Raw genomic sequence first — 24,037 nt, 5'->3', positions numbered from 1 at the left:
AGGCCTGGGGAATTAATTGGGAGGGGACAAGCAAGAATGTGCTGTCAACTCACACCTCAGGTAAGTAAAGTGATCTGTCCAATTCTTATTGACGAAGAAAAACCAAATAAAAGCATTCTCTTAAATCAGAGAATGGAAAAGGAAGAAAAAACTGAATTTGAGTCTCAGGTTGAAATTTCACAGATTAATAAAAGCCAATGTCCTTTGATAATCATTTAAGATTCAATAGCAAGTTGCTAGTTTCCCCAGTCTTCCTAATTTTCATTTTCATTGCCCAAGAAAAACCAGGGAACATTCTCAGCTACTATCTGCATCAGGCCCTTTGTCCTGACTCATTCAGCAAAGCACCTCCTGGGGAACACTGGTTTTCTTGGGGTCTCTAGCTTTGAAGCATTGCTGATGGGGAAGCATTATTACCAGAGGAGGGAAGTTAGTGTGGAGCAAATTTCAGCCTCTGCTTACTAAGATAAAGCCAAGCTCATATGAGAGTCAGACCTCTATTTCCAGAATTTAGTCCATTCTTTAGGTACCATCTTACTTACTCTCAGAACACAGTGACAGTTTTTATAGAAACTTAAAAGGAATTCAGTGTCTAATTGGACATTGTGCATGCATGAAGGCATGTTAAATTGCTTCAGTCATGTTCAACTCTTTGCAACCTTATGTATGAACTGTAGCCCGCCAGGCTCTTCTGTCCATGGAAGTTTCCAGGCAAGAATATTGGAGTGGGTTGCCATGCCCTCCTCCAGGGCATCTTCTTGACCCCAGGATTGAATCCATGTCTCTTATGTCTCCTGCATTGGTAGGCAGGTTCTTTACCACTAGCATGGCCCGGGAAGCCCCAGTTGGACATTTTGTATTTGGATTCATTTCATTTTGTAGAGGGGTACTGAGTTCTACAAAATTTCAAAAAGTGTATGCTGTTGATAAACATGCCCGCCCCCTGCCAGGTGTTGTAACTGGATGCACTGGTCTATCTGCAGAAATGCTGGAGCAGATCCTCCTCTCCGGGGACATCTGATCATCCACCTGGCTCCCAGTGATTTCATATCATTTCATGGTTGTTATCTGTGTTCTCTGGTAACAACTACCCAAGGGCTGCCTCAGCCAGGTTCACTTATCATGTTTTATTGAAGGCAGTGGACTTCCAGCTTATTAGTCATTACAGTTATTCATTAACTGGAGAATATTTGTCTCTAGGTTTCCGTGGCAAGCTTTTCCCTGAAAATACATGTGAAACCCTCTGATATAGAGTTCTGAGCATAGGATACTGACCCATCCTTCCTTCTTTCCCTCCCTCCTTTTTTCTTTCCTTCCTTCCTGGCCTTTTATGCTTTTGCTCTTCTAATTAGCACCATGGACCACCCTTTCCCACTCCCCCATACACAATCCCTGGCAGATAAGTGTAAATATACCTAAAAGCAAAAAAGAAAAGCAAATTAAAATATTTCAAAAAATACCCCTTACATAATATATGGGCTTCTCTAGTGGCTCAGATAGTAAAGAATTTGCCTGCAATGCAGGAGACCTGGGCTCAATCCCTGCATCAGGAAAATCTCTTAGAGAAGGAAATGGCAACCCACTCTAGCATTCTTGCCTGGAGAATTTCACAGACAGAGAAGCCTGGCAGGCAAGCTACAGTCCATAGGGTCGCAAAGAGTCAGACACAGCTGAGCAACTGAGGATGCACAAACACATCCACCCTATATATAATCCATATATATTATGGGTGAAATATACATTCGACCCCAAAGCTTATAAACTCGAGTTTTTAGACTTGAAAGTGGCTTCACCACAATTTTTTTGGAGGTAGAGAAGTGAAAACTAAGGCTTTTCTCTGCAAAATCCTAGGTATAAAGAAAATGAATTGTAGGAAAATAGATTTCATCAAAGAGTGATCGTAGGAAAGATCCAGACACAGGTCAAAGAGACCGAGAAGTCCAGAAGGCAGTGTTCCTTCTGTGTGACATCTACCAATGGCAGAGGAGGAAAGAACACTAACAAAACAAAAACAAAGATCACAAAGAAGAGAAAACAAATCCATGGGTTGACATCAAAGTTCCATATGCCCTTTCCCTTTCTCAACACAAAAAATGAAAAAGAAAACCTTTTCCCTCTTCATATTCACTTAGCCCAGTGGTTCTATCCTCCCAGGGATTGTTGACTGAAACTGGCATTTCCTAAAAAAAAGAAAAGAAACCTTTCTACAGTGTAGCTAAATGAGCATAATTAAAAGAACAGTAATTTCCATGTGCTTAGACATATTCTTGTAGAAAGTGAAAGTGAAGTCACTCAGTCGTGTCCGACTCTTTGCGACCCCGTGGACTGTAGCCTACCAAGCTCCTCCATCCATGGGATTCTTCAGGTGAGAATACTGGAGTGGGTTGCCATTTCCTTCTCCAGGGGATCTTCCCAACCCAGGGATCGAACCTGCAACTCTTATGTCTCCTGCATTGGCAGGCAGATTCTTTACCACTAGTGCCACCTGGGATAACCATAGTTAAATTCATTTTAAAAATGTTTTTTTTAAATACTATTTTATGCTATATAGAATAAATATGCAATGAATGTGTGTGTGAGAGAATAGATATAGGTAATATCCATCAAACAGCTAAGGCTGATCAAATTTACAAATCTGGATTGTGCCCATCAATGACCAATTCCTTTCTCTTTAATCTAATGAATAAATTCTGTTTCATTAGTAAATTATTAATATATTAAAAGTCTTTGGTATTTATTAAAATGAAGTCTAAACCTTATACAATATTCTTTTTCCTGAATTTTCTTGTGTATCTTTTAAATTAATGTTAAGGTTTCATATCTCCCTCTGGATATTTATTATTAAGACAGAGTAATTTGTAGTCTGTCATCGTGATAATTTCCTCTTGAACAGATGGGTAATAAGACAAGCAGATAAATATGAGCATTTCTAAATGGGAAAAGACCAATTAAATTACCTGCTGTAAAGTACAATATAAATACCATCTTGTTAGGCAAGGATTCAGAGCACAGTTTCTGTCAAACTGATCTAAGGATGGGGAATTAAATGTGGCAAATTTAATTTACATTTTTCTGGAGCCCTTAGGCCAGCAGGGAAACATGTAGTTTAAACTCTGTGCTTAAGGTTGCCTGTCTAAAGCTATTTCTGGTCTTAAAAAAAAAAGTAGTCTATCACACCTTAGTTTTTTTTTTTTATGTCTCCTGTTTCTGAAAACTGTCTTTTTTTCAACTTTTTATTCTGTATAGCTCATTAACCATGTTGTGATAGTTTCAGGTGAACAGTGAAGAGACTCAGCCATATACATGCATGTATCCATTCTCCCGCAAACTCCCCTCCCATCCAGGCTGCCATATAACATTGAGTAGAGTTCCCTGTGCTGTACAGTAGGTCCTTGTAAGTTACCTATTTTAAATATAGCAGTGTATACATGTCCACCCCAAATGTCCTAACTATCCCTTCCCCCAACCATCCCTGGCAACCATAAGTCTGTTCTCTAAGTCTGTATCATACTTTAACTTTGATGCTGTAATTTACTATTAGGAAGAAGTAGATTTTGATTCTGAGAAAGGCTTGTAATCTCCAGCTTGAAAGAATTCAATGATTTAATCCATGGTTTTCATAGTAATACAGGAGTCAAGTAAGTATAGGTTATATTTGTACTCCTGGAGTACCAATGTATAGCTTCTTCAGCAAAATATGCAATCCAATGTGGTTGATAAGGTGCTTCTCAGCAGGTAACCATGGGGTTTTAGGCAAGGTCCTTTTACAAGGTTGGCATAACAGTTAAACTCCATGGCATCACCATATGACACAAAACTTCACAGCAAGAAGTATCAAATCTATTTTTCATATGAAAAAAGTTGAAAGTCAACAAGTGAGTACCTGGTCCACAGTAGTATTGGGATCCAGGCCCTACTGGGATCAAAATGGAAACAGCAAGAGTTTTAGAAATTTATTTTTCCATTTCCATTTGGAAATTTAATTTTATTCAGCACATTCATTAAGATCAAGCATATTCTAGGTCTGGGGGTCCAGGAGTGAACAAAACAAATGTTCTGCCTTCATATCTATTGGAAGAAATGAACAAGATGAAGTGAAATGACTGTATCTTTCATTTAATTATTTTATTTATTATTTATTTAATAATTTATGTTTAAATTAAATGAAAAATACTGTATTTTAGATAGTGATAAGTGTTGAGAAAAATACAGCAAGAAAGGGCTGGTATAGGAATATGTGGGAGGAATTAATGAGCTGATTTATTTTATTATGTATTATGTATTCGATTAATAAGCTGACGTATTTTAATTCATTGCCATCTGATGATGAGAGACAGAGGACTGAGAGGTAGTCACTCCTAAAACGTGCCCAATCTTGTCAGTGAAATATCCATCAACTGTGTTATCTCCCTATGGAGCCTCCACTTTAATTAGGCAACACCACATTTAGCCAGCAGGAAAATCTGCCCTGCTATCTGGAGGGGTATGGAGGAAAATCAGATTCTACTCAAAACTATTAGAAATCAGAATATAACAAGGTTATGCTCAAAATCATATTTACAATATTAAAAAATTTTTATCTTCCTTATTATAAGGCTAGAGCACTATAATAAATAGGTTTTTGATTGGTTATATTCTCCTGCTTTCTCTGTACACTATGAACACTGTACAAAATGAAGGCACAATATGATATTTGGATAGTGAGTTTCTGGATGATTATTGCTTATTCTCCCTTCAGAGGTTTGAAAATGATGCTTTAAGATTTCTTCACTATTTTTAGATATGTCTCATTTTGATTATTGTCTAACATCCAAGTGAATGTATATTTTCTTTTTTTGATATTTCTATATGAATTTATTTTAAATTGAAGTACAGTTGATTTACAATATTTCAAGTGATTATGTATTTTCAATGTCATGTTCATTTCCAAAATAAAATCTCTGCTTTCCCAATGATATGACTCAATGTCATTGTGCACAATACTGACTTTCATGTGTAGAAGAAAATACAAGGTCAAAATGAGAATATTTTGGTCTAATGCAGAAAAGGAGAGTGGAGTCTCCAGTGCTGCAGTTAGTAAGTGCTAGCAAAGCTTCACAGTGAGCAAAGAGGTCATAAAAATGTCTTTATTTGTTTGTTTTCTTGTTTTTAATCTTTTCAGTAGTACAGGACTGAGAAAACCACCTGATAAGCTTATGAGACATTTATCTAGGACAGTATTCCTCATCTAATGAGATAGAATGAGCACTTACTTTCAATTGCCTTGATTTTATTTTCCCACGGGACACAAGCAGCTTTGAAGTTCTCAAAATCTCGGAGAAATTTTGCCCATTTCTGAAAAGAAAGCCAAGTACAACAGTAAAACCCAACTGCTTGTTTGTTAAGATGTTTATCCCCCATACTCATCCCAAAATATCACATGACAATGAGCTTGGAAAGATTGCTCTGGCATCACACAGTGCTTTTTGTAAAAGGGGAAGATGCTAGGTTTCACTTGTTCTCCTGTTCCCCACCTGCTCCTGGACCAATTTAATTAAAAGATATTTACTGGCTCTCTGTTTTACAGAAAACATGCCAACCACTGAAAATGATCTGTTTATTCTGCTACACAGTAAGAGAGCAGGACTGAGTTAGCACCTAATAAGGTATGTGTTTAATTAAGTATTCATTGCATGAAGAAATTAAGGAACTATAAATAAGGCATAGTTCCTGCTTTGAAGGGCTTCTAGGTCAAGTACACTGTACAGTATGTTAAGTGCTATGACTTTTCATTCTGGTAGAGATAAAACAGTTGTCTAAATGGAAAGGCATGGTGTTATAGGAGAGGGAAGGAAAAAAAAATCATAAACTAGTTTTTGTAAAAGATCTTCCTTCCACTTTATCCAACAATGTTGGGTTACCCATAAGAAGAAGAATGAGGATGGGACAGATAACTTTGCATATGTATAGATGATGCTGGGATAATGGATGAGCTAAACAGGCATGTTTAGGAGTAGCTAAATAAGATTTGATACGAGTCTGAAGTTCAAAAGATTACCTAAACCAGAAACAACTCAAATATTCATCTATAATCGAATGGATAAGTAAATTACAATATCTTCATATGATAGAATATAACATATAAATAAAAATGAACTATAACTCCCACGACATGGACATATTTCATGCAAATAACATTGCTCAAAGAAGCAAGAAACAAAAGCATAATCATACAGTAGTATGATTCCATTTATTTAAACTGTAAAAACAGGTAAAACTAATCCATGATATATAAATATGTATCAGATCTACCTATAGATTTCGTATTTAAGATAAATAAACTTTATTCACAAAACTCCATCTCTATGGGAACATATTTAGCATCAGGTGGTATAACATTTGTAAAGAGGAGATAATAATGTCTACATACCTACTTTGCTGTGAGAATTAAATGTGGAAGGACTTTTATAATAGGGACTCAATTTTTATAGAAGGATTTAACTCAGTGCTTGGAACATAGTAAGTGCTAAATAAATGTTAGTCTCTTTTCTATCTTTTCCAAAAGTTTATATTGGCATATCATTTGTTTTCTCTTATGTTCTATCCAATTTATAGTTGATGTACCTAGTAGAGAAGAGTTATATGGCTCTGTAACTTGTAGACATTTTGAGAAAGAAACCTTGATCCAGAACCACATAACTCCCAGGGAATGAAAATGAAAGAGGCACAGTCCATTACATTTGGAAGTGATAAAATTATACAAGTCAATCTTTTGCCATAAATCAATGTTTCTCAACTTATTTTTCACTTTAACTCCTTTAAAGAGCCTTTCAGGACAAAAAAAAAATTTTTTTTTTTTCTGAATCACCCCTTTCTCCAAATTTCAATAACACAGAGTAGTGAGTATCTAGTATAACGTGCCTAAGTATACACGTAACATGTTGGATTTTTTTTTTTCACTCTCTCAGAACAGAACCAATTTTACAACCCCTTGGGGGCAATGTGGCTTCCACAGAGCTTATATGGCATCAAACTGACTGAGCTATGAAAATACTTACCTTGGCCATCATCATCTTAAATGCAAACCACTGTTTCCCTTTTCCTTTCCCAAGAGCCCCTTCATTTTCACTCACAAATTTTTTTGCTTCCCTGAGAAAATAAAACAAAATAAAATGTGGGTGGAGATTTATATAGTATATAGGTAGTGGATATTTAATTTTATTAGGTCTACTGCTTTATTTCTCCTTGACCCTTTTAAACTCTTAACAAGTGACTGAATTTCATAATCTTGGGATTTGTAAATGATGTTTAAGTTTTAAAATCTAGCCAAGTGTTTAAGTTTTTAAAATTCTGTCCAGGAAGAATAAGATGTTTTAGTCTCACTTATTAATCAGCTGGAGTTATCAAAAAGCAAGGAATTTATGCTAAACATCAAAATAGAGAACCCCAGTTCTCATTTCTACCACATGTAAAATTGAATCTGAAGTTTATTTCAGATTCTGGCAGTCAGAATGTTTATTTTAAAATACTTTCCTTCTTTTTTAAGGATTGCTTAAAAAAAAAATAGTGCAGAGAGTTTGGGACAAACTGACATAGAACACACTTATTGACCTGGTATTTAATCTCATAAAAGCAATTATGACTTAAAACAGAAAAATCATACTATATAAAGCAAAGGGGTTTAGGGAAGAGAGAAAAGGAAAGGAATAATCTTTGGCCTCACATTCTCAAAGGGTTTCAAATTTAAACTTTAACATTATTCCCAAATATTTGTACTTTTACAGTAGTCACATCAGTGTCTTTGTGTGCGTTAAAAAGCATCAACTCATCAAAATGGATAAAGTGAACATGTTAAATACGCTACAACTTTTATAACCTTTTTTAGTCATTTTTGCTATCGTTGCCTATTTGCAATTTGGAAAGAATTTTACAAATAGAGGCAGTCCAGGCTTGCCCTGACCTCTCAGGGGCCATAAAAGGCATAACCCAAGAGAACCAAGAGATAATCCAAACCTGGACATTGGTTCTACAACACTGTCATCAGTTAGGTGGCCCCTCAATACATGACTACAAACAACACACAAAGTATTCTTTAAAAGGTGAAAGATGAAACTTCATCCTTAAGTTGATGAAGGATATTTTTGTGTTCCTCAGAATCAGTGCTAAACTCATGATTTTACAATAACCAGTGATCAAAACAGCACATGCCTGCTACTTTAGCCGATAACTAAACAATGGTGCCCTATTATTCACCCATACATGGGCACCTACCCATGGTCTGCCATAAAAACACAAGCAAAATGGAGAAGATTCTCTTCAGACGTCAGACTCCCCACATCATTTCTTTGATGGCAGGGACAATATCTTACCCTTTTTTTCTCCCACAGCACTGCTCACTACTTGGATCATAAGACGTGTTTAGTAAACTCATTTTCAAGTAAACTTGAAATAGACATGACTGGCATAATTCAGGTAGATGGAAACAGGGAAGTGTCTAAAAACTGTATTATCCACATCAATTAATGCTCAAAGGCAGTCATTCCTAGACTTTGGAATCACACCCTTCTCTCCTGCCTTCTCAGAAACTAAATAGGACAGCTTCCTAGAAATGAAGAAGAGTTATTAGGCTGGCCTTGTGAAACACTCTGACATTCAACAGGACTTCTGGGCTGTGAAGATTAATTGAAAAACAGTTTCTAAAACATTCTACAGTCTAGGATGTTTGATAAAGCCATATCAACAAGTATAAACTGAACTCTCATGGCTGGGTTTTAAATGCAGGCAATCAAAAACAAGCATATCACAGTTAAACTTTAACTATGTGTTATAGAGATGAGAAGACAGAAGTGAGTATGGTACCTAACAGACACTTTATAAAATGCTGAACTAATATAAACTGAAAATCAAGTAACCTGAGTTTAACCCAGCCTCTGTGATTTGTCTCTATAACCTGTCCATGTTTTTGTCACTCTCTATACCCGTGCTCTGAGAAGGCAATGGCAACCCACTCCAATACTCTTGCCTGGAAAATCCCATGGACAGAGGAGCCTGGTAGGCTGCAGTCCATGAGGTCGCTAAGAGTCGGGCACGAATGAGCGACTTCACTTTTACTTTCCACTTTCATGCATTGGAGAAGGAAATGGCAACCCACTCCAATATTCTTGCCTGGAGAATCTCAGGGACAGGGTCACACAGAGTCGGACACGACTGAAGTGACTTAGCAGCAGCAGCATACCCATGCTGGGGCTTCCCTGGTAGTTCAGACAGTAAAGAATCTGCCTGCAATGCAGGAGACCCAGGTTAGATCGCCTGAAGGAGGACATGCTGCTGCTGCTGCTGCTGCTAAGTCGTGTCAGTCGTGTACGAATCTGTGCGACCCCATAGACGGAAGCCCACGAGGCTCCCCCGTCCCTGGGATTCTCCAGGCAAGAACACTGGAGTGGGTTGCCATTTCCTTCTCCAATGCATGAAAGTGGAAAGTAAAAGTGAAGTCACTCAGTCGTGTCCGACTTTTAGCGACCCCATGGACTGCAGCCTACCAGGCTCCTCCACCCATGGGATTTTCCAGGCAAGAGTACTGGAGTGGGTTGCCATTTCCTTCTCCAGAAGGAGGACATGGCAACCCACTTTAGTATTCTTGCCTGGAGAATTCCATGGAGAGAAGAGCCTGGCGGGCTCCAGTCTACAGGGTTGCAAAGAGTCAGACACAATGGAGCAACTAACACTTTCACTTTCTTTCATACCCATGCTGAGGAGAATCCTGTTTTTCCAAAGAAAGTGCACTTGCTCAGGACTTGCACACACCTGAGCAAGTTCTGCACAGATTCCTTCAGTTACTGTGTAGCTTTTAACAGGTCCAGGATTCTCAAACAAACAAAAATTGAACAAATGCTTCCTGCTTGCTTGGGTGGTGGTGAAAATCTAAGGTGTGACCATAGATGTGAATGCGCTGAAGGCATTACTACACTGTCAGTTCCACTGTAACACTTGTTTTGAAACCAAGAATCTGTTCTAACATGATTGTTATATTATGGAACAACCTGAACATAACACAAACTTTGTGTTTGCTTATGTGTGATTTTTATCTACAAGAAACGCTAAGTGAATGCAAAAAAAAAAAAAATCACATCCACCTAAACCTAGAAGGGTATACACAAAACGTACACACCTCATCAACCAGCTACTTCATGACATCCCATGTTTCAGAAAAGCCACATCCATTCAGAGCTGACTTACAATGACCCTGCTTCCAGGCTTCACAATAACTCAAAAACTGAAGTTTTACCATTTCCACAAGCAAACTTCAGATCTTTTTAAAGGTAAACAGCCATATTTATTGCAATATTTATGCATTTCTCAGCCATTTAACATGTGTAAAATGTTGCTGCCATTTTCTTAAATTTCTCTTTTTAAAATATGTCACCTATGATGTTCCTGAATGTTATGCCCCATTCCCATTATTCTGTAAGCCCTGTAGTTTTCATTACCCAATTTTCAAGGTATGGTGATTTTTAGGAACCCATTCATCATGTTATAACAATTATTTGGCATCAAGAATTTTGAAATTCTTAAGACCAAGTATATGTAGGAATTATCACATCATTCTCTATAAATGGAGAACCAAAAATTCTTCTTAGTAGTAAAATCAAAATTTGTTTTTCAAATGTAATAAAGTGACCACTTTACAGACATATCCATAGCTCTTGATATTTAGGAGATAATTAAAGAACATCAGTTTGGCCTATTAGAGTTATATTGCTTTCTATTTGAGTGGCCAATTAGAAAACAAGACTGCTCTAAGCAATCAGAAGTGTAAAGGAATAGCTAATCTACTCCATAGGTTTTAAATTTTGTGAGCTGATAATTATGTTACAGGAACAGTAAACTAGCAAAATTTAAGAGACAGGGAAGTCAAGGTTATAAACAAATTGAAATCACCAAAAAATTAATTGTAAATTAAATTATAAAATACAGAAATCTAGTGTCAGTGGACTGACACTAGAACACTAAATTGTAGGCTTGATAAGAGCAGAGTCGCAAGTCAAAGAGAATTTTACATTTGACTATATTCAGTCACCACTACATGAAGGAGAAGAAGGTATACCAAATGCTACAGGCAGTTCAGAGAAGTATTATTTGAAAAGGGAATAGTAGAAGTAAAAATATCCTATTATATCATATTAAAAAATATATCGTTATTTTTTATTAAATATAGATAATATGTTTATATTTTCATTCTCCCTTTAAAAAGTCATATATTTACATATTTTAAGACTATAGAATAATATGATAAGGTAGTAAAATTTAAATATCAAATAAAGAGTTTAAAAGTTAAAATAAATTGCTGTATCAGAGGACAAGAAACATTATAAAAATATTGTTAAAATTTTCCCACGTATATGTTTAGTTAGTCTTATGATTAATTATTGTTAACTGCCACTATTAACTAGTCCTCCTTTTTGGTTAAATTATAGGATTTGGGTCGATGAAAGGTAAATAATATAGAATAATATGTGATTTCAAATACAAATGAATTCTTCGTATTTTTATGTTAAAGTAATCACTTCATAAAAAAAAAAAGAAATTTATTTATATGGCTTCCATAAGAGTTTTTAAATCAGTTATTACATACATACTTCTTTGAACAATCTAAACAAGTTTTTATTTTTTGTCTCTTAAATTGCCAAATTCTCCCTGGTGCTAGGCATAGTTTCATATTTGTCTTCCAGTATTACCCTACCCCACCCTCAACATACATACACATTCTGAGTTTTCAAACAAAAGTCTGGACTTCACTCCACTCCATATAATTTCAAGTATGAATTTTTTTCTCCCGGTAGCTCAGCTGATAAAGAATTCGCCTGCAATGCCGGAGACCCTGGTTCTTTTCCTGGGTTGGGAAGTTCCCCTGGAGAAGGGCATGGCAACCCACTCCAGTATTCTTGCCTGGAGAATCCCCATGGACAGGGGAGCCTGGCGGGCCACAGTCTATGGGGTTCCAAAAAGTCAGTCACAACTGAATGACTAAGCACAGCACAATGCCCTACCCCCTCCTCTATTCTCCAAGAGGTCTTCTCCAAGTTTCATAGTTTCATACCTAAGGGCTCCTTGGCCAGCCATTCTAGCTCCTCCTGCTCCCCACTGCCTACCAAGGCCAAATAACTACCAGGGGTAGTGGGCAGAGAATTGTTAAGCAAGAACAGAGGGGTATAAGCATCTTGCTCCTTTCAAGCATAGAAGAAGGGAAATTGAGGTGGAAGAGCTCAGAGAAAGAACAAACCTTTACACTGTTTTCAGGGCTGACCTTTACAATTAGCTGGCATGATTTTAGGATGGAAGAAACTAGCATCACCCAATCCCATCCTTCCTGATAACAGATTTCTTAACCAGAAGACAATATCTTCTAACTGTGCTGTTAGAAACAAGATAGAAAAAGAAAATATCCAATATGGAGATAAACACTAAGTGATACTTATCACACTAAAGTAGCCATAACAGATGTCAGAATGCAAGAAAACAAACAGCAGAGTCTTTGAAAACCAAAAGGCAAAAAAAAAAAAAAAGTTTTTTATATTTTTCTTGTAATGAATCTACTTTCCTACCCATTTGTATTGTTCTAGATAATTTAAAGGGATTTTTCTAGCCATTTTTTATGGCTAACATGAAATAGGTTTTTGTGGATAAATTCTGAATACCCACTAGCCTCAAACCAACCAAATATCTAACTGAAAAACATGTGTCATCTCCTTGAACTGCATTCAACAAAAGCTGCCTGCCAAGTCTATAATGCAGTCTCCATGTCTCAGAGCTCAAACCCCTGGTACAATATGCACAGCTCTCTGAGCTGTAACCCCAGACCCAGGGATAAATAATTGAGCAAGGTCTATTTAATGACAATAATACCTGGCTTCATCATTCATTTATCAACCCCTTTTGTTGGTAATTAGAATAATAAGGTTTCATGGGTGTTCAAGAATGCTTTCACAGTTAGTTGAAGGAGCACACTTTGGCCTAACTTACAAAATAGATAATTTACCCTTAACACGTGATACAACCCTGATTCCACAAGAGAGTTAGGACACGCTATGCTGCCTTTGACACATTCTCATCCCAGGAAACGTGCTCCTCATTTGGGTTAGATTAAGTTGACTTTTCTTTCCTCTTGTTTTCAGTTTGATGGTATCATTGAGCAACCCATTTATTGCTCAAGTAAATGAAAGACATTTCAAAACTGGTCTTTAAGCCAACTGTCATCAAAACTTGTGCTCATGAACACTACTTTCCAATAAAGCAACCAGAAGAATGAAAAGTCTTTTTCTAATAAGTACCACCATTAAAAAAAACAAAAAACAAAAAAACTGACCAATTTAAATTGACTAAAACTTAGAGCTCTGACTTTTCCTAAAATATTACTGAGTAATTGAAAGAAAATTGAGGAGATAAGAAGATAGTCTAATGTACAGAAATGGAAAATAAGGATTATAGGCCTTCTTAGATAATATAACTCCATAATTAGACTGATAGAATTCTTTTAAATCATCCTAATACTGGAACTGATGATCAAAACATGTGCTTTTAAAACAAGGATGCTGGTGACAGTAGTCATAATGGGTAAGATGTTCAGCTGCTTCATCTTTAAAATAGAGATAGTAATAGCTATCCCAAGGGTTGTTTATGCTTTATAAGAAAGAATGTCTGTAATGTGTTTTGTAATAATGTATGTAATGTGTCCATGGCAAACAGGAAGATCACCATAAACAGTAACTATCATTAACAGCAATAGAACTAATAGGGCTGACCAATTTTGTGCTGACTCTCCAAATAAGTAAAAAGTTGAGGACTAGAAACTTCCAGGCAGTTGCAGAAAGCCAGTCCATTTCCCCTTAGACTGTGACCCTAGTGAGATGTGAATATAGTGGGAATTCATCTTATTACCAAAAAAGCAGGAGAGAATTCAGCTTTACATCTGAGACCTGATGAGGGGGCCCAGGTGTCTGGTTTCAGAAGCCCCAGATACAATGCTCCTGGGAGGAACGCTAGGTGCCAGCCCAAGTTCTGCTCCTGCCATTCTGTGCTATTGCAGAGAGTACAGGATGCTTGGACAGTGAGGGAGTCTGTGATAAGAGACAAAAAGAGCCTCCCTGTGGCTCAGGCAGTAAAGAATCTGCCTGCAATGCAGGAGTCCTTGGTTTGATCCCTGGGTCAGGAAGATTCCTTAGAGTAGGGAATGGCTACCGACTCCAGTATTCTCACCTGGAAAATTATATGGGCTACTGTCCATGGGGTCACAAAGAGTTGGAAACGATTAAGCAACTAACACACACACTCTATTGACTAGGACCACATTTCTATTCAATTCTGTGATCTGTATCATATAACTGAGACACAGATTTGAATCTTGGCTCTGTCACATAATATTAGCCGTGTGCTTTTGGGGAGCTGTTGTTGATCCCAAACTTTCTCGCCTATAAAATATGACCAGGGAAAGTCACAGCAATGACAGTTAATGTACTGAATGTTTGCCATAAGCCAGGCAGTTTACATCCATCATCTCATTTAATCCCCACCAAATCCTGCAAGGTGGGAACTATTTTTATCCCCATTACAGAGATGAGGAAACTGAGGATTAGGTCAGTAAAAGAGGTGTCCAAATTTACCCAGACAGTAAGTGGCACAGCACAGCTAGGAACTGAGCTCAGTATCTCCAGTTTCCTCAGAATAACATTATTACTTACCTCATGGGATTGGTATGCTGCTGCTGCTGCTAAGTTGCTTCAGTCGTGTCCAACTCTGAGACCCCAGAGACGGCAGCCCATCAGGCTCCCCTGTCCCTGGGATTCTCCAGGCAAGAACACTGGAGTGGGTTGCCATTTCCTTCTCCGATGCATGAAAGTGAAAAGGGAAAGTGAAGTCGCTCTGTCGTGCCCGACTCTCAGTGACCCCATGGACTGCAGCCTACCAGGCTCCTCGGTCCATGGGATTTTCCAGGCAAGAGTACTAGAGTGGGTAAAGACATATAAAAGTTGAGACAGCATAAACAAAACAGTTTCTTGGTATACCACGTTTATATGGTACTTTTGATTAGTATTCAAAAATATTTATTATTTTTCTGGGGAAATGTATTTGATACACTGAGTAAAAGGCCAGAATAAAGAACGATTCTGACATGACTCAGTAACTGAGCATGTATGTACGCTATCTTTACAACTCTGTAAAAATTGTATGTGCCAATGACCAAAGACTGGGCAATTATGCAAATAATTAGTTCCTCTATCTTCTAAACGTATAATATTGTCATACAGTTTTGTTTACAGTAATAAAATAAGATTTACGGTAATAAAATACAGGTTTTTTTTGTTTCAAGGCACTGTGCCATATGAAGGAAAAAAAAGAATGTGGTTCTGTGCTTTTCTGTAAGGCATTTCTAATTTCATAAGAAAGCTAAGACATAGATAAATATTAAGGGAATCATTTAATTGCTACCAAATGAGTAAACTGTGGTGTTGAAGACTCTTGAGACTCCCTTGGACTGCAAGGAGATCCAACTAGTCCATTCTGAAGGAGATCAGCCCTGGGATTTCTTTGGAAGGAATGATGCTAAAGCTGAAACTCCAGTACTTTGGCCACCTCATGTGAAGAGTTGACTCATTGGAAAAGGCTCTGATGGTGGGAGGGATTGGGGGCAGGAGGAGAAGGGGACGACAGAGGATGAGATGGCTGGATGGCATCACTGACTCGATGGACATGAGTCTGGGTGAACTCTGGAAGTTGGTGATGGACAGGGAGGCCTGGCATGCTGCGATTCATGGGGTCGCAAAGAGTCGGACACGACTGAGCAACTGAACTGAACTGAGTAAATAGTAAAATTAAGGGCTGGAAAAAGTCAGATGAAAGAGTAGGCTGGTTAGAAGGAAACTTGAACAAAAGGATTCAGATACATAGTCAAGGTTGCTGGAAGGACATTACAGTGCAGGGAACTGGTGTGAACAATGGTGAAGAGATGGAAATATATCTGGGGCCTTCAGATGGCTGATGAAGAAAACAGTCTAAGTGCTTAAAGGAGGAGTAGGCACGCCCAATGCCAGGTTAAGCAGTGCAGAATTCATTCTGATGTTAATAAGGACCATGAGCATTTTTTTAGCGGGAGACTGATAAGTGCAGTACAGTATGCTATCTGAAAAATGTTGCAACAATGATTTGCAAGATGAATTAGAGGAAAACCAAGAAAGGCTGGATGTATTAATAACTTGTTTTCTAACGCCTTTATACAACCTGCTTCCTCTTTCTGGAATGCCCTTCCCCTCTTCGCCACATGATTTCCTCCTTTTCATTTTCAGTTCAACAGCCAGGTCCATACTACAGCTCTTCCATAAGCTCTTTCCTGGTTTTCCTTTCTAACACTTACCTCCAGCCACATGTCAGGGTGATTTAACCTCTGCCCTTTACGTAGTAATTACATCACATACTAAAGTTAACCCATGGTCCATTTTCACCTCTGCACTGGGATTTCTTTAAAGCAAGGTCCATTGTCTCAATTTCTAATTTCCCAATATTTAATATAGCACCTGGCATAGAAGTAAGTTTCAACAAATGTTATTTGAATGAATGAACACCTCCAAGACTAGATGATAGTCTGCTGTGGGATACCTGTGGGATCTTTTAAAAATTCCAAAGGCCAAGTGTCCCCATCTCAAGTCCACTTAAGTCACAGTCTCTAAGGATGGGACATAGGCATCAATACTTTTCAAGGTCCTTAAATGATTCCAATGTAAACAAGTTGAGGATCAAATTCAGAACTAAACTAAATTTTATTTGTTGAGACTAGTAAATTTAAGAGATTTTTATGTGGCCACACAGTTGCTGGAGGGTTGGGCTAAAAAGTTACTATATCAAATATGATTATTTTGGTGACCCCTGGCATTGACAATACTCCATGTATTTTGAAACATGATAAATTTATTTTGGTGAATAACTTCATCTTGAAAAATAACTAGCTCACTCTATCTTGTATCCCTAAAGGACAACTGAAAAATTTGTTTTTTCAACAACTAAAAATTTCTGAAACAATCTGAAGACAAGCAACAAAGAACACCAAAAACGCTGGCTGAATATTCATATAACCTCTTAGCCTGTATGTGTGGCTTATTTTGGTCTGCCTCCTTTTAATAGCATCATTTCACAGATTCAACAGATTTTACATATATATTAGAGACAGAGAGATCATTAAGACCCCTAAACATTTCATCAGCAATAAACATTACAATGATCTGTTTTTACCAGCTCTGATGACATTCATGAAGATATGTCAAAGCTAGCTGCTGGTATTAGTGAAAAACTAAAGCAAAGCTTGGGTAGGTCAAACCTGTATTAAGTTCAAAGTTACTACCCATAGAAATTCTTCAGAACTAAGATAATTTCTTTGCTCCCTGTGAGTATAAAACAATGCTAATTTTCATGGCTGGCTTAAATGTCAATTAAAAACTCAAACATAATTTAGTTGTACCCTAGAGGTCAGTCAGGCATCTCAGAGTAATTTTAGATGAATCAAGGGAGAAACAACATAGCTGGGCTTTAGTAGTTTAATAAAGAAAGAAAGAACACTAGATCCTCTTTCTACTTGCTGATTAAATGTTTTCCTAATTCTATTCTACCTGATTAATTTAAAAATCAATTTATGTTTAACAGTATTCCTCCCATGGATGGAGGAGCCTGGTAGGCTGTAGTCCCTGGGGTCGCTAAGAGTCGGACACGACTGAACGACTTCACTTTCACTTTTCACTTTCATGCATTGGAGAAGGAAATGGCAACCCACTCGTGTTCTTGCCTGGAGAATCCCAGGGACGGGGGAGCCTGGTGGGCTTCCGTCTACGGGGTCGCACAGAGTTGGACACGACTGAAGCGACTTAGCAGCAGCAGCAGCAGCAGAGAGAGGAGAAAGAAGACAATATAGATTTTCCCAGGAGGTAAAAGTTTGTGCTGAGTTTTAGATATTGGTCACAACATAAACTAGTTTTCTGCTTTATGAGGACACCAAAAAATTTTAAGATTTGTAAATTGTCAGCAGAGATGATGTGCAAATGAGTTGCTAAAAAGAATTCTTTCTCCATCTAAAACAATCTATAACAGTAACTTTATAAATATCTCTCCAGATCTTATTAAGCTCTATATCAAGGATTTTTTGTTTTATTTTTGTTTTTGTCTTGTTTTAATGAATCAATGAGCATGCAATTAGCAGCACTAAAATCTGAAAGTAGGGGTGGCATTACATGGGCTGCAGAGTTCTGGGCCATATCCCTAAGACATCTAGGTATATCCCAGTATATTGCTATTGCTTTGACTTTAGGGCAGAAATGAGATTTAGGAAGACCAAGTCCTTAAAGACACAAATGAATCTTAAAATCAAGAGGTTAAGAGTAATAAGAAAAGTGAAATATAAAATCTCATCTTGACTAATCTTAACCCCAAAGATTTTCAAAATGGCAGAGTATCCTCTCCCTACCTTCATTGTGGGAAAATTATACTCACAATTAGGTAGAAATAGCACTGAAAATGTAGATTGCTACACATAGATGTAAGAAAGACCTATCTGAAATTCTGATCAACAAGGAAATTTATTTCTATAATTTTTTATTCTCCTTTTTACTCATTTTTTCTAAGTATTCATTGAGTGTGTTTTATGTTTTTAGCAGACTTAAGTGGTTCAAAAAACTAAAGAAACATGGAGATTCCTTCCTGAAGCTTAAACCCTATTAAGAAAAAATGAGATATAGGCCCACAGAACTGTTATACAACAGTACTAGACAGCCTTGAAGTGAAAAGGGAGAGGTTAGTGGAGGCTTGAGAGCTTGTTGAAGACATTGTAGATGAGATAAGAACTAAACAAGACATTAAAGGGCTGATAGACTTGAGTAGGCAGAGAAAGACATTTCAGGCATAAATTTGCAGAAATTTCCTCAACAAAGGAGACATTTCCACCATGAATATCAAGTACAATCTCATATTCTTAGATACACTAACATCCAGGGATTGGCAGACAGACTGTGCTAATTTCGCTTGGTTGGTTTATATGCATTCTAATGAAGCATGTTTAATGAATTCTGAATCCTGTGAAACAGACGGATTCACAGGGCACTGCCTCAGAATGAGAGGAACCATTCTGTTTTGAAAGTTTTGGTAAAATATTTCTGCATAACACCTGTGTGTTCATATTTAGTCCCTGGTCAACATTTCTAAGTATCATGAAATATTTTTTTTCAAAATTTTGTGTGATGATATTTAGGAATGCTAGAAAGCCTTAGCTTTCTGTTAGAACAGTATGTTCTGTCTTGATCCAAGAGTGGGCAAGAAACTTTAAATGATGGCAGTTCAGTGAACTCTACAAATAATGAAGACTACCTGGTAAATTGCTTGCTACAAGATACACTTAGATCTAGGTCTCTCCTGAGCATTTGTCAACACAACTTACTCAAGGTCATCCACAGAGCATAGTATATTCCGATGTGAATTAATCTTTCTGCTGAGCTGACTTGGAGTCTTACTATTTCACAGTCTCCTTCCATAGCCTTCCTTCTAAGCTTTCCTGACCCATATGACCAACCACTGGCCAAGAAACACTATAATAGTATGCTTAAAATATAAAAATTAATTCATCCAAAGAATCATGTATCTCTTATAGATATTTGAATGTGAATATGTATGTATATGGTCAGTAGCATATACATACACGTGTGTACATATATTACAAAAGCATAATTAACAGGACTATTTGAAAGAAATAATTTATATTTAGTTTAAAATTCTCTAAAATCAGGACGTCTTAGACATAATATACTGAATATGAAAGACTATTCTCCTTTCTTCAGCTCATCTTATTTTTTATGATATTCTAATAGACTGCTCTCCAAATTTACTTTTAGTATATGCATTTTAACAAAATGTAACCATTTTTGTTCTATAGCAATAAGCTTATTTAAGTCCCCTGAAATACTGTTCTACCAGCCATTTCTTGGTTATATAGATAAAAACATTTTCAAAAATGCCTTAATTATTCTCTTTTATTATAAACCTGATAAAGTTAAGGGTTGTCTTCATAATTAGTATCTTATCTGATATCTGTATCATACTTTCCCCAAACAACAAGGACACATTTCTCAAATTAAGTTTATTTTGTGCTCATCATGTGCACAGTTGCTTTCTTTTTACTGTTAATATATTACATTAAATATATTTAATAGCATTCCTAAATACTAGCAGAGACATTACTTTGCCAACAAAGGTTCGTCTAGTCAAGGCTATGGTTTTTCCTGTGGTCATGTGTGGATGTGAGAGTTGGACTGTGAAGAAGGCTGAGCACCGAAGAATTGATGCTTTTGAACTGTGGTGTTGGAGAAGACTCTTGAGAGTCCCTTGGACTGCAAGGAGATCCAACCAGTCCATTGTGAAGGAGATCAGCCCTGGGATTTCTTTGGAAGGAATGATGCTAAAGCTGAAACTCCAGTACTTTGGCCACCTCATGCGAAGAGTTGACTCATTGGAAAAGACTCTGATGCTGGGAGGGATTAGGGGCAAGAGGAGAAGGGGACGACAGAGGATAAGATGGCTGGATGGCATCACGTCGATGGACGTGAGTCTGAGTGAACTCCGGAAGTTGGTGATGGACAGGGAGGCCTGGCGTGCTGCGATTCATGGGGTCGCAAAGAGTCGGACACGACTGAGCAACTGATCTGATCTGAAATACTTTTAAGTCATAGTCGATGAATTTCTCCTTTTAATCAGTTTCCGAAGATCATGTAATTATAGATAGTCTAAGAACAAGTTGTGAAAATTAGCTATCACTTACAGCTAAAATTCTAAGGAGTGCAAGTTAGGTAAACTGCTATTTATCAAAAATCTTAGGAGGCTATGTTACTTTGGTAAGCTGGAAAAACTAACTCATTGTGTCTTACCATATACAAAACACTGACTGATAATACCGTGAGAAAGTAGTGTACAATGAAACGCAATTAAGAAGATGAAAATAACAATATGTCACCTATCTAAAAGAAAACTTTGGAACTTCTTTATTGCTAACATTTATTTTAAATCATTATCTTATAGTGTGCCATTTTAAAAATCCGTGTTTCTTTGAACTATAGGATTATTTGAATTCTGGATAAGCAGATGTTCATGGAAGGTAACAAATAAGATTGCCAAGAATCTTGGTATGCATCCTTGAATATTAGCATTTTTCACCCATTTTTTCGGTGACTAATACCTTTCCACCAGCCATATGGGCAGAATTTCAGGCTGATTTAACTAGCCTGTATGCTCAGGATTTTGAGATAGAACAGTCATAAATTCCTTCACAGCTCTCCAAAAGATACAGGAGCATGGACAGGTCCATGTGCCACCGGCAAAGCTGGCCAAACCAAGATGAAGAACACAACGTCTCCAGGAAACCATGGTAAAATGGCACAATATGGATAAAAAAAATTCAATGAGTCATGAAACAAATAAAGAAAGAGAATTCTTGGTAGACAAAAGTATGTTTCTCTCAAATAATTCAGAACTATTTTAACAATTGAAAAAGTTTCCAGAACATACAAGTCCCAAGCAAAAAAAGTCACTTTCTCATTTGGTTCCTTTCAATATCCTTCAAGGGAGAATTCCAAAATATTATTAGAAATTTTTTGTGGTTATTATTAAAATAACCACAGTAATTTTCTAAGGACTCACAATAAAACAGCAAATATTAACAGTCTAAATCCCAAGACAGAAAGACTTGTTGGGGACACTGTTCTTATTTAATATGGAAAGATTCCTTCTAAGACCATGAAAATGATGAGACAGACAATTGTGGCAGGTGAACTCTAAGGTAAACAATTTCTGAAATCAATCAAGAACTGAATACTCCTGAATAAAAGCTTTTCCTCTTTAAGATGAATTTTGAAAAGAACAGAATAGGAGGAAAGAAGAAAGAAAGATTGAAAATCTCTAGACATGTTAAAAAAAAGAAATTGAGCATGGTGATAAGATAAAATAACTAGGATAAGAGGTTACTAATGCATGGCGGCCAACAAACAAACAAACTGCTGTCACTTCAGTGAACAAAGAATGCTGCCTGCTATCAAGCCGTCAGTCACTGCAGCCATCTCCTAACTTTGCACCCTGAGGGAACTTCAGGTGGAGAAAAACTGAATACTGACCCTAGATAGTTCAGATGCACATCTAAGGAATAATTTCAGTGAGCCTGGACTCTTGGATCTTCCCACACATAAAAAAGCACTAAAATCATTAAAGTGAGATGTCTGTTTTTCTGTGATTAGCAGTGATCTTCTCATGTTTGACCACATTTTTTGTTTGTTTTCAGCAAAAACTCCTATATATGCTGGCTCCTCCATAAACTCTTTGGAATAGTTCCTCAGACCTGTCTGAGAGGCTGTCTCCCAGGCAATAGTACTCGGTAAAGTCCCCAAATAAAGCATAACTTGCAACTTTGGGGTTGTACGGGGGACTTTTTGTTTTTTATTATCAGTTGACAGCACTTTTGAACTTTAGAGTCCAGAAATTATAGAATAATGTTTTTTTCTCACAGGTAGTCCTAATTTAAACATTTCATTGTTGATTAGAATTTAAATAAAGGAAATATGTTCTATCATAATAAATAGGTTCTATTCTTTAGCTTCTCCTCTTAACTGCTCCAGATTAAGATCTCTCTAATATAAGCTTAATCAAAGGGCATCACTAGATCCCCCCCGCATTGGGGTGCTGCAGCTGACTCAGCCACTGACTGTTAAATTTTCAGGACTTTTGTGAGCTGGTTCATAAACTGTTAGTAGCTTGAAATTAATCATAATGGGGATATTTACACCATGGAAATTGGCAAACACTATGAATCAAAGTTTCAGCACATTCCTGCCTTTTACTCACACATTTATCTAGGCCTTTAACAGGTCTCAGTCATGTTAATGATTCTCTTGCTTTGGGAATGTGTGTCCAACAACAAAAGAAATCACCATGAACAGTGATACTCAGGGGACAGTAATTGAATGCTTATGATGTACAGAGCACAAGGCTAGACCCTGAAGTAGTAAAGAGCTATCAGACCCCTGTCACATTCTTAGGAGTTCAAAATCTATTCTAAAGGAAAAGAGATTTATATACAATTTTAAAATGAGATATAATGCAGCACAACAACAGAGCCAAATGAATAATAGACAGACTATCTGAGTTCTCTTTCTATAGGATTTGGCAGAGAAAAGACCACAGGGAGACAATAATTCATGAAGGGGATAGAACTCAGTTGGAAGAAGCATAGGCTGCAGACAAATGGAGAGGAGACTGAAGCAAAGTGAGAAAGGCCACCAGAGTGTCTAGGGAAGACTGTTTATTTTGCTGGAAAACATGGTTCAAATGAGAAGCAGTATGAGAGTAGGAAAATTATGAGGTTTTGCAGATGAAGAAAACTCGATTTGAATGTTCACCTTAATAGTTATTAGCTGTGTGAGGCTACCTTACCTCTGTAAAGTTTTCTCATCTGTACAATAGGAATAACTTTGCATTTTAAGTTTCTTTTGAAATACCACTTTGAATATGTCATCTCTATGTTCAAAGCTTTCAATGTCCCTGGTAATTACAATAACAAAATTTTAAAGTTTTTGATTAAAAAAGTCAGTGAGCTCCACTATCTGAATTCAAAATCTGAATTCCAGCTCTTTGATTTAGAAATAATTAGTTATTGACAATGATGACCATGAGGGTTTGGAGATGGACAAGACCATCTCCAAAAATTTTTGAGAGTCCCAAGATGAATTATGGCTTATGAGAACTATACCTGGGTCTCCCACAATATATATCCTCAGAACCATAAACCTCCATTCCTGAGGCTTTACTCTAAGACACATCTTAAAACCCCTACCCTCTGTAAAAATCTGTTTTAGAAGTTTCACAAGTTTTTCAGAGTCCAGAGCCAGATGGGAAGACTTGGAACCCAGATACAGATCCAAACCCATGAGGAAAATATCTGTTCCAGTTATATCGAGCCTAGTGTCTTGGATTCCATTGACTTAACCAGAAGTGA

The 24,037-nt window shown here is 37.1% G+C and overlaps 1 protein-coding gene across 1 annotated transcript in view; it reads right to left on the bottom strand.

The window, feature by feature from the left end:
• The window catches only part of TMC1 (transmembrane channel like 1), a 115,975-nt gene that overhangs the window by 69,127 nt on the left and 22,811 nt on the right, over positions 1–24,037 (bottom strand). Inside the window, exons 6-7 of the mRNA XM_024996018.1 lie at positions 7,038–7,128; positions 5,253–5,334 (exon numbers count right to left, since the gene is read on the bottom strand). Of these exons, the coding sequence (XP_024851786.1) occupies positions 5,253–5,334; positions 7,038–7,128 (173 nt within the window). The remainder of the gene's footprint in view (positions 1–5,252; positions 5,335–7,037; positions 7,129–24,037) is intronic.

Source organism: Bos taurus, chromosome 8, assembly GCF_002263795.3.
Source record: "Bos taurus isolate L1 Dominette 01449 registration number 42190680 breed Hereford chromosome 8, ARS-UCD2.0, whole genome shotgun sequence".
NCBI classification, from domain to species: Eukaryota; Metazoa; Chordata; class Mammalia; order Artiodactyla; family Bovidae; genus Bos; species Bos taurus.
Note: the sequence above shows the minus strand (reverse complement) of the source record. Positions and strands in the feature narration are given on the sequence as shown.